Source organism: Phyllostomus hastatus, unplaced genomic scaffold, assembly GCF_019186645.2.
Source record: "Phyllostomus hastatus isolate PE091 unplaced genomic scaffold, TTU_PhHast_1.1 phas_contig_264, whole genome shotgun sequence".
Taxonomy (NCBI): Eukaryota; Metazoa; Chordata; class Mammalia; order Chiroptera; family Phyllostomidae; genus Phyllostomus; species Phyllostomus hastatus.
The window spans coordinates 4,838-17,004 of record NW_025333824.1 but is presented as its reverse complement, the minus strand read 5'-3'; the positions used below and the strand labels follow the sequence as shown (position 1 = coordinate 17,004).

The 12,167-nt window shown below is 41.5% G+C and overlaps 1 protein-coding gene across 1 annotated transcript; it reads left to right on the top strand.

Annotated features, from left to right (window-relative positions):
• Window positions 1–414: 414 nt before the first annotated feature.
• Window positions 415–7,499, top strand: LOC123818224 (complement factor H-related protein 4-like). Its single transcript, XM_045838207.1, is given in 4 exon segments — window positions 415–478; window positions 4,190–4,366; window positions 4,569–4,751; window positions 7,138–7,499. Coding segments are annotated over 4 exon segments (621 nt in total). The 3' UTR covers window positions 7,335–7,499.
• The last annotated feature ends 4,668 nt before the right edge of the window (window positions 7,500–12,167 follow it).

The window sequence follows — 12,167 nt, the reverse complement described above, 5'->3', positions numbered from 1 at the left end:
ACTGTGCTCTCACTCTGAATACAAGCTTTTACATTATATAAAACCAGGCACTCATCACCAAATTTACATTTCCCTACAACTTCCTCAGCAATTTTTCTCCCAAGTTTGTGTTCACACCCACCACTCTGCTTGAGAGTTAATTTCTGCAGATCCCTAGAGGGGTTCTTTATTTTCTGATTCTCAGTAGTTCTGCGGACTGTTACGTGAATCTCCTTCAGGTTTGCCAGTCAGCTGTCTGTTTTCCAGGGTTAGAAATAGAACTGCAATCTGTGGGCAACTGAGCAATGCAGAGTATTCACCCTGCAGGGACCAGTGTTTGCCAAGCTTTAAAAAACAAAACAATATTTGGGAAATATTGTCAGGGATTCTACTCACAATGTGGGGAGAATGTTGGGTGGGGATGGGGGCAGAGTGATGGCTGAGGAGACGCAGAGAGCAGAGGACAGCTTTGGGTTATCTTTGGTGGTGGAAAACACAGGTAATGTTCCTGAATGTTGGGTGTCAGACAGGATAATCATCAAAGGACTCTTGTGTTTATTTTCAGTTGTTTTTCATAAGTAAGCAGGTAAGGAGAGATGGCTCTTGGGAAGGTGCTGCAGGCAGTAGAAAGAGTACTTTGAAAGGAACATCTCAACTTGACCTGGGCACATGATCGCTGAGCTGCCCGGGGAAAATCAAAACTGGATTGTAAACTGCAGAGTTGAACAATTAGGTCTAGCCAGGAGATCTGTGTTTGAGATTATCACCACAGAAATGATGAGACCTCCTTGAGAAAAATACAGAATGAAAAAAGAAGAACCAATCTGTGATTTTATGAGACCCAGACTTACTTCTCTGAGAGTTTTCTTTACCAGATTTCAAAGGGAATGTATCAAGTTTTCTCTTTCTTAAAACAAAGACATAAATACCTTTTCATCTCTACTTGTGTCCAAATAGTTTTAAATTGATAATAACAAATGGATTAGGTTACTTCATTTATTAAGTAACAGTAGAACTATACTTGATGAAAGTCACTAAATAATTTTAAGTAAAACAGAGGTGAAAGTCACTTTACTATTTACGTTAAAATCATACTCAATGTGTTCATTGAAGAAAAAATTAAAATTAACATACAACTGAATTAAAGATAAATACACTGATTGCCCATTGCCAAATATGTATCTCTCACAACCATTTCATATATAAATTATATTTTAGTGCTATGATGCTATTAATTAGAACTTTAATATGAAGTTGTAACTGACTTTCACACTTTAAGCTGACAGGAGCCTCTAAGTTGTTTTGTGGGTATTGTTTAAAATTTAGCAAATTTAATGGAAATTATATTATAAATCATGAGAAACCAGAGCTGAACTTCAACTGGAGTCCTCTATGTCTACAGAGAAGCTGTGATCACTGAATGTGGGTGGGAACTCAGTAACTAGTGAGCCCTGTCTGAGGAGCAGCCAGGGGGACCTAAAAAGATGGGCTTTAAATACTTATCATTAATTCCCTCAAAAGTATGGTAGACTAAGCACATTTATAGTTATTAAAAAATAAAACTATATACAAGAAAAACTAAACATTATGCAACAAAATTTAAGGAGATTAACTGAAAGAAAACAATAAGGACAAGGTAATCAGTGAGTGTGAGTGATGCTGTTTGGGACATGAGAGGAGTCACAACAGACTATCGCTCATGTGTGGGCGTTGTGCAGGAAGACCCAGCAGAGAAGTTAACAGATACGAGTTCAAAATATGAGGAGTCCCCATGACAATGGAAGAATGACTTTCAGAGAGAGATGATGTTCAAGTGAAATGACTACTCGAGGAAGGAATTCTGTGTATTCGAGGACAGCTGATGGCCAGTGCAGTGCAAACAGAGCGGGGAGGAGGAAAAGTGGGTCAAGTCCAACCGGGAAGCCCTGAGTGAAAAGGAGCAGACCTGCAGGGAGAGCCCTGGGAGGTTCCCGTGGGGGAAGGGGCGCGTCTGCACTGATGGGAACCTGCTCTGAGGCTGCTCCCCAGGAATGGACCACAGTCCCTGATAGGACAGTCCAGACAGTGGGACGACGGTACTCCAGGGGCGTGAGTAGAAATGGGGACGAGAGGATGTGTAGGTGGAATCTGGGGGAGTGACAAGATCTCCATCTGATGTTAGACAGCATGGGAGGAGACTCAGTAGGAATCTGTTTAATGTATTTACACAATGATCAAATCCCTGGGATTTTAACTGCTAAGGCTTATTTCCCCAAATTAAACTACTAAGGTGAGAAGTTCAAAAGCAAAGTTGGCCCTGTGTTATTTGGGTCCAGACTTCTCCCTAGTCTCTTCTCACCAACTTGTGGTTCTCCATTCCATGGTCACCAAAGGACAGTGGACAAGGACGCTATAGACACTGGGAGGGCAGAGGTGGAATATTCCAGCTGTCCTCCAGGGGAGGCTAGTGCTCCTCTCAGTCAAACTGACAAGGACCAGAGGGGTGGGGAGTCGGGGGGAAAAGGGGAGAGAAGGGAAAGGGTCAAGTCAAGGAACATGTATAAAGGACCCGTGGAAAAAGAGAACAGGGAAAGGAGGGTTGAATGTGGGATGGGGGTAGGGCAAGGGAGATACGTGGGCGAAAATGGGGACAACTGTATTTGAACAACAATTTTAAAAAACTTAAAAAGAAAACATTTCCTTATATGGCAGAGATCACATCTCAGTTTCACAGCCACAAGCTCAGGGAAGGCTGGGCAGTTGGTCCTTTTCCAGAGACACCTATAGGTAGGTGGGAACAAGACCTGGTCACTGTGCAAGAGAGACAAGGGGATGGTGATATGCATATATCCACTAAGCCAAGGTGACAGCCCTCCTAGTCCGTTTGCATAGTTAATAAGGGGTCCCACCCATTCTCTGTCAGCATGTGCATGTCGTGGAGGGGACTGCTGTATGTAAAAATGCACCAACACTAGAGGAGTAAAAAGATAGGTAAATATTGGTGATAGCATTTAACACGCGGGGCTGACACACACTTCTGTGTGTAGAGTGGTTGCTAATGGGGAAGGGTGTCATCCATCTCTTTCCATTCATTCAGTGTGAGTCTTGTCACAGCAAGCCCATGGGGGAGGGACTCCTTAGGGAGCTTGATGGGCATACTGGCAACACGAACTGTGTTGTCACCTGACACACTCTTCTCATTCCCTTCCTCATATTTTGAAGTGACCAACCCCTTGTACCTGATCCCTTCCTCAGAGTCTTAACGTACTAACCCTCTGTGACACCCACAGTCTCACACATGCTGAGTTTTTCCTTATTACCATGAGGACACAGGGAAGAACAGAGGAAACCTCTCTGTGTGACAAACCTCAGTACCACTGACCCAGGTCCTTCTCTGCCCTCAGATATTCTAGGACCAACTGCATGTTAAATTTAACAGTTACCAATGTATGATTTCACATCTAAAACTTTTCCCATACCAATATTCCCATCCAATTACTTTTGCCATAGCATAAAATTGGCAAAAACTGCTAACACATATTATTCAACACAACTTAGATAAGGTATATCTCATAAATCTTATCCTGAGTAAAAAATGCTGAACACAATAATAGTTTATTATCTCAACATCAACTAATGAGTTAGTTGACTTGTAAGATATCAATCTAACATTTTTAAAACACTGTTTTCCATTTATTTGCTTGCCATGGCCTTTCTTTAATGAAATCCTGTACCTTTGCAATTCATTTTTATACTCAATTTTGATGAGTTTTCTAGTATAGCAATCATGTGGATGAGATGGTGCACTATGTAAATACATGGATTGTTTATCCAAGGATTACAACTTTAACATACACATTCTGAGAATGTCTGGTACATAAATAGATGCATTGCCTCTTATGTTCACAAACTCATTGGCCTTAAAATGACTCATCATACTACGTTAGTGTAACTCAGTAACAGCTAGTGACATGCAGGTAAAAATTGATGTTACTGGATGTTCCTTCTGTACATTTAGAGACTTTGAGTGACAGGAAAATGATGCACAGGGAAATCTGTGGTAGGGTGCTCTGCACAAAGTGACGCTGACTGTCAGAGTGTTTTCAAGTGATACTTCACTGGTGTCACACACACTTAGGGTCATGGTGATTTCCCCCAGAAGAAGGTCTCCTTGCTGCATTATCCATGGTGTGGCCTTACACATACAATTGTCAACTCTTCTTCCTTCTAGAACGTTGTGACATGCCACTGTTTGAGAATGCCACAGCCATCATCACTGGAAAAGCATTTAATCCCAATGACACGCTGGACTACCAGTGCGTGGATGGGTACGAAACCAGAGATGGACGCACCTCAGGCAGCATGGTGTGTGGCGAGGACGGCTGGTCCCGCTTGCCAAGCTGCTTCAGTAAGTATTTCATTTCCAGTGCTTCCTTTGTCATGAAAAGTATGTTTAAACGTACTGCTCCTTTGAGTGGAAATTATCTACCACACTTTTAAATCACAGGTTTACAATGCAGGACAGACTTCAGAATTCCTATGGAGCTTCATTTACATAGTCTGCAATAAAACTAGAATTTCTCCTCAACATTGAAAATGCTATTTTTTAGAATCTGCAGAAAAGTGTGGGCCTCCTCCAGCTGTTAACAATGGAGACATCACCTCCTTCCCACTGGCTGCCTACCCTCCGGGGTCAAGAGTTGAATACCAATGCCAGGCCTACTAGGAACTTCAGGGTCCAAAATACATAACCTGCAGTGATGCTAAGTGGTCCGAACCCCCGAGATGTCTACATAAGCTGTCCATATTCTTCCAGATCAGGAAAAAAATATAGTAATGTTTCAGTGCTCATACATACTCCAGCACTCCTGCGGAGGTACTCTAGACTGTGTTCTCAGACAGCTGTCCTGCCGGAGGTTGGACATTCTAACACTCACATGTAAGGCCAGATGCTGGGAAAATTCCTAAGTAAACAATGACAAAGTTTCATTAAAACAGGAAGGTTCAGACATGCTGATTTTTTTACCTTTTTTAATACTTTTATTGGGGTGAGTTGGTTAATAAAGATTATACAGGTTTCAGGTGTACAATTCTAGGATACATCATCTGTAGATTACATTGTGTTCACCACCTTGAGTCATCCTCCATCCATCACCATTCATCCTCCTTTTACCCTGTTCCAGCTCCCCTCATCCGTCTTCCCCCTGACAATTACCATATGTGGTCCATGTCCATGAGTCTACCCAGCCCCCAACCACCTCCCCTCTGACAGCTCTCAGTCTGTTCTCTGTATCCAAGAGTCTGTCTCCACTATTTTAGTTTATTTTCTTCATTAGATTCCACATGTAATGGAAATCCCGTGTATGTGTCCCCTTCTATGGGATTTGTAGCAACATCAGTGCTCCTGACCCTGGAAGTGGCAGCACTGGAGATCGACTGCACACCCACAAGTCAGAGTCGTCTAGAAATAGCTCCAACCTAGAGTTTAGGGGAAAAAAAGGTGTTGAAATTCCAAGATAAATTCTCGACCTCACCTTTGAATGACAAGTCTAAGATGTGATTCATAGCACAGGCATTCCCTTCTCCAAACACTGACAATGGGAACCAGTTATCGTCATCTGAGGACACAAAAGCAATTCTGTGACAGAGAGGTCAGACTGCATTCTGAGTCACTGATTGGAGATTTCAAGTGTTGAATCCCAGTCAGGTCATATATGTCCCCAGATGTGTGCAGGGGGCCACTGATGAAATTTCTCTCTCCCCTCTATTCCTCCCATCCCTCTCTTACTAAAACTCAGTAAATGTAAAGAAAAGTTCAATAGAAAAGCAGAAAGGGAATTCCTGGAATGGATGTTTGGAGGTATGTAGACCTCATATAGTACATACTTTTGGTTACTAACATACATGAGAATGTTTGTTGGACTTTGAAAACCTATGAATATCCCAAGTGATGTGAATTTTATGAAGCTTCATCATGTAAGAGTTAATGGGATGTGTGGGGACATAATTGGAGCTATTTCTAAGGCCTCACCAATGTCAGTGATGGTGGAACTAGAATGCAACACACTGGGGTGAACAGAAGAGACAAAGGAGGCCACGATGTGTTTGAACTTTGGCATATGATTGGATAAAGATGCGTACACATGTCAAAGGACTACCTCTCAGCTATAAGATGAAACACTGACATTTGTGACAACCTGGATGGACATTGAGAATATCATGTGAGTGAAATGTCAGACAGAAAAGGACATGAACCACACGGTTTCACTCATACATGGGACATAAAACCGAAAGAAATGGATGAACAAACAAGAACAACAACAAACAGAAACTAGTGAACAGACAACAGTATAGTGGTTCTAGAGGGAAAGGACAAGGGGGGGTACAAAGGGAAAGGGGTTCAACTATCTGGTGACAGAAAAAGACTTGACTTAGGAAGGTGGACACCAGATGATGTGGCAGAGAATCGCACCCCTGAAAGCTATATATTCTTATTCACCAACACCTCCCCAGCACACTCAACAGAAGAAAGTTAAAGTTACTCACATATAATAATTTCTACAATGCAGTAGCAGCTTGTTTACAGAAAGAGACAATGTCTACAATAATATTGTAACATATGAAATACTGCTTGCAGTCACATTGCAATAGCAATAAACTAGAAACTCTGATGTCACAAAACACTCCAAAAAAAGAAATATTTATAATGATTTTACACAAGAGGACACAGGGATATAGAAAGGTAGAGAAATTTGATCAAAACAAGTTGGGATTCAAATCCACACTATGTGTATATCTGTGCCTCTCTTGCAGCCAGTCTTGACATTGAGCAAGTAGAAGATGATAAATGACAGATAGATAGATAGATAGATAGATAGATAGATAGATAGTTAAGGTGTAATGGAATCATTGGGTGGATGGACGGATATAAAGATGATTTATATACATTTGTGTGGGTAAGTGTATTTTAATATTTAAGTAGATTCTTTATTACAAATATTGTGTTTTTTTAGGTCTCTTTCCACATGGTGGGCAAAACAGAAAAATACAAACATCAATATATTACCATTGAGATTACATGATCATCTTATGTTGTCCTCAACTATTCACTGGGTGGAAGCTTCATTGTCCACAGAAAGAAAGATTATTCATTGTTTTTATTTATTTCTCTACTTTCAGATCCCTGTGTCATATCTGAAGAAATCCTGAATGAAAATAACATACGGTTGAAAGGGAAAGAGGACAAGACACACTACGCAAAAACAGGGGATATCATTGAGTTTACGTGTAAACCGGGACATAGTGCAACGACATCCGGGCAGTCACTTGAAGCCGTGTGTCGGGAAGGGACAGTGCAGTTGCCCAGATGTGAATGAAGGAGCTTCCACCTGCTGCCCGTACTTGCTCATCACTTCTTAAAAATATCCAGACATTTCCTGCTCTTTTCTATCTTATTGTAGGGAAATCAGTACAATACAGTAGTTTGAACTTTGAAACTGATCTTCTCCCAAACGTGGTAAAATAAACTATGTCATCATTTACACTTGTACCAAGACAATCATTATTCACCATTTCAAGGACTGGACTAGTTGCCTGGAGACTATTGAATTCAGTATGGATGACAGTGTGGCTTTGTGCATCTTGGATTGGAGGTTTAACACTGAACACATGTGAGCTTAGGATTTACTGGGGGAGCTAACACAATGAAAACGTTAGATGGTAAAGCAGTGAGTGAGAAGAGGCCTGTCACTCTGTCCCCTTGCTGCTGTCAGCAGGGGGCCCTGGACCAGGGAAGGAGTTTGTGAGGGTGACACAGATCCATCCTTCGTCCTGCTCCCCTGTGTGTGGTCAGAACTGTGTCACAGTGTCGGGCAGTTGCTCTTCTATTTGCAAAAGCAACACCTTATTTGGAAGCTGCAAATCTTATACTACCTGATTATGGAACAGTTTCCTTAATGCAAAGTTAATATAGGAACTGAATTTTTATTTTCTCATAACTTATTCTCAAAGCACATAAAAAACAAAGTTTCTATCAAATTGAAGAGCTCTGTCTAATAACCAGTCTCCAATTTACTTAGGGCTAGGCTTCATAATCCCCATTCTTTATTGTAAGCCTCTGAATAGAGTACACCTTAAATGACCAGATACCTCAAAGCACATTAGTTACAAATATCTCAATGCCCAGGATGCACCAAAACTCTTGCACTCTGTGGTGTGGTGTATTAAGGGGTTTACAAAAAAATCAGTGCTTTTCTATGGATGACAAGGTACAGAGGCTAGAACTGGGTGTCCAGATACACGGATTGTCGCTCACAGACCCTAAGGACTGAGGCTGGGTGAGGACACATACAGGACAAGGGACAGTTATTGGGACATGGACTCGGACTTATTCACACTCCACCTATTGCTGGAGAAAGAACCTCGCCCAATTCAAAAGTTGTTTAATCTTAATTAGTGTTCCATATCGCTGTTGGATCAGGTGTGTTACTATTTCTAAGAAAAGTTACACAAGAACAATGAGAAAATAAAGTCAAGAAATGATTGTGAAACCATTAACAAAAATTTACAGATTTTGCAAAGCATTCTGGTAGTGCCCTTAAATTCAGGCTCACACTACCAACGGCTCACAAGGCAGAGTCAAACCCCACGGAGCACGGCTGGGATATTCGTGTTAATATACTGTTGGGGTTGCCCAACATGCTGCTGTCCCTGATCAGTGTCATTGTCACCTTGTGGGCCTCCCAGGCTCGTGGACAAGGTAAGCTGGGCACAGAGCTGCATGCTTAGCTTTCTCCAACCTGAAACTTCTTGTGGTTCCTACTTGCTTGTGTATCTGGGTTTAGTGAATTGACTCATAGCAATAGTGTGTATTGTGACATCACAAAAGAGAATATCTTGTAGGAAGATTAATGTATATTCATCTCAGGTGAAAATAAAATAGCTTTCTGTCCTTTCAGTTCCACAATCTGAATGCATCTCCACAGATATTAGAGAGTCATGGGAATATGCTCATGAAAACTTGACTGGAAAATGGGTGACAGAAAAGCTAGTTGATCACAAATTGTCTTCAGGAGTCTTATAACACTTGCTCTGCTCTTACAGACTTGACTCTTTTCCCGGCAGTGATTTCTGCATTATCCACCTGTCCTTTCTCTTTTCAGAAACAACCTGTGATCCTCCAGCTATTGCTAATGGTCTGTACGCACCTCTCAGGACCAAATACAGGCTGGAAGATGTAATCACGCACTGCTGTGACAATGGCTTTTATCCCTCCTCCTGAAGGAATGAGACAAGATGCACTGATGAAGGCTGAGCACCTTCTCCCAGATGCATCTGTAAGTTCCATTCAAATCATGACCTGTTTTCCTAATTCTGAAATTATTTTTCTTAAATGTAAAGATAAGGATGTAGTAAGTCTCCCTCCCTGACTTGCTGAGAATGCGAAGCAGAGGATCTCATTTCATCCATTGCTTTTCAAAGTGGCTGAATCTCAGTAAGATGAAATCTTACAATTGTAATTGAAAACTCTTTTAATTTGTACTCTTCAATGTTAAATATGTGCATGTGTTTATATCTCTAAATAATTTATTTCAAGTATCAGAACTAAAACTTTGGCTAAGACTAGTCTTATCTAACAAGTATGTTAGTCATGTATTTCTTTGTAAAAAACTTCCCCATAACATTCTGACTGAGAAGAACCACCCTCTCCTGACTCAGGGTCACAAGGGTCAGCCCTGGGGAGAGGTCCAGCCTCCTAGTTTCCCGGTCACTCTCTGGGCAGCACTGGGACACTGGCCCAGAGTGTGAGCTGAAGGCTGGGTGCAGCTGGGACCTGCTCCCAAGTGGGCACCTCCCTGGTGGTGCAGGGGCATCAGGGCCTTAATATCTGGCATCTCTGTAGGAGCCTCAGAGGCACTAATGTCCCCAGGGTGAGTGATCTGAGACACAAAGAGGACACCTCCATGTCATCTATGACCTGCTCACACATTGTCTTCTGAGCCATTCCTACCTTTAGAAGATGGTTCCTAGGTCCAGCCCACATTCAAAGGTGGGGCAGTGGGCTCCTTCTCTGAAGGAGGAGAGTGGGAGACATAGTTGATTTTCTGACACCATCACATGTCACAAAGTGCCACTCAGTTCAGCAGGGCATTTATTTCTGGGGAGGTTTCTTTGGCCTCTTTCCAAGAGCTTTCTGCCTTGATTTTCACGTTCCTCTTGCTCACGTATCAGTTCCCTGAAGAGGCGTCCACGCTGCAGCTGGACACTCCATGAGTGAAAAACAAAATAATGCTAATGGGAGGTCAATGGCCTCAGTGTCAGTTCAGGACAAATGTCCACATGAATGTGACAGTGTGATGCCCTTGGAGAGGATGCTGGCATCACTGTGACACAGACCTCAGTGAGCATGACCACCACGAGGAGAGTGTCTGTGTGCTCACCTAGACAGAACTGACAGGCAGCACTGTGTTGTTTCAGGTGTACAACAGACAGAGTCCGAGTGTGCACATGTCGTGAAATGACCAGAAACAAGTGTTCTTTACATCATCTGAGTTTACAACCTTTGTTGTCCTACAAACCCTAATGCAATGAGTGCAACTATGTTAATAATATAATTCATCTGGGAAACCATTTATCTCTCAGTAGATTCTATTAGAGGAAAACATAATTTATGCTGGTTTTTTTTTGTTTATCTCCACTGCAAGTTGAGTTTTGTGAATTTCCAGAAATAAAACATGGAGTCCTCTATGAGGGAAGACATATACAGAAAACATTTCCCCACTCCTGTGGGACAATGGTATTTACTATGCCTGTGAGGATTACTATGTGACTCCTCTCACACAAGCCTAAACTGGGCTATGATCACTTGCACACCAGAGGGATGGACGCCTAAAGTGCACTGTGTCCGTGAGTAAACCTCTTCCTCCCTGTGCCCATGGGGACCCTTTCGGGAGAGGAGGGGAACTAAACATCAGGGAGAACGATGGAGCCTGCATGACCAAGATATAGGTGGAGGGGCAGAGTTCTGATGAGCAGAAAGACCCATGTAGCTTCTTTGTTTTTTTGGAGGTTTCTTTCATTAAAACATGAAAACATGAGAGACAAAAATGGGACTCTACAAGAATACCTATGACATTTTATACATATTCTAATTGTGAAAACTACAGATAAGTCCTATTTAATATTGACTTTGCTTTTTAAAATCACTGTTGGTAGCAGGCTTTAGTTTTTCTCTGAAACTACTGTCTTAGGGATGCTAATGCATTCTCACTTTAAATATCCTAAAGATACATTTTTAATGTATTCCTTTGACCAAATTGATGGGGTTGTTTTCATGATCATTTTCCCATTCTCAGGAAAATGTGTTGTCAATAATTTGGAGCATGGACATTCTACAAGCAATGGAAAGACATATTTACAGGGTGAAACTGTGCAACTCCTCTGCAATCCTGGTTACAGCCATGGAAGCCCCCAGAGCATGCTCACATGTACAGAGAATGGCTGGTCCTCTTCTCTCTCTTGCCTCAGTAAGTAAACCGCTCTGGGGACCAATCTGTGACTTTCTGACACCCAGACATATCTCTGGGGAAAGCTTTATGTACCAAATCTTAAGCTGATGCATTAAGTCTTCTTTGTCTTGAAGACATAAACATGTTTCCACTCTAATTGTGTCTAAATAGTTTTTAATTTTTGATCAGGAGTAGATTATGTTACTTTTACTGAGTTAAATAACAATAGGACTATACCTTATGAAAGTCACTAAATGTTAAAGTTAAACAGATTAAAGTCACTTTAGTATTTACATTGAAAGCATGCTAATTTGTTCATTGAAAAGGAATTTAAAATAAGTTGAAATTATAAATAAATACACTGCCCAAAGTCATATACATATCACAAACATTTTACATATAATATACATGTATTAGTCCTAGGATGTAATAAATTTGGACTCTCTCATGGCAGTTATGACTGGCTTTCACATATTAAGTTGGCAGGAATCCATAAGTTGATCCATGGATGTTGTTTGAAACATAGAAAATTAATTTTATGGACATTGAACTATAAAACAATTTGCAGAGAGAGATGATGTTCAAGTGAAATGACTTAAGCAAGGAAGGAATTCTGTGTATTTGAGGACCGCTGATGGCCAGTGCAGCGCAAACAGAGCGGGGAGGAGGAAAAGTGGGTCAAGTCCAACCGGGAAGCCCTGA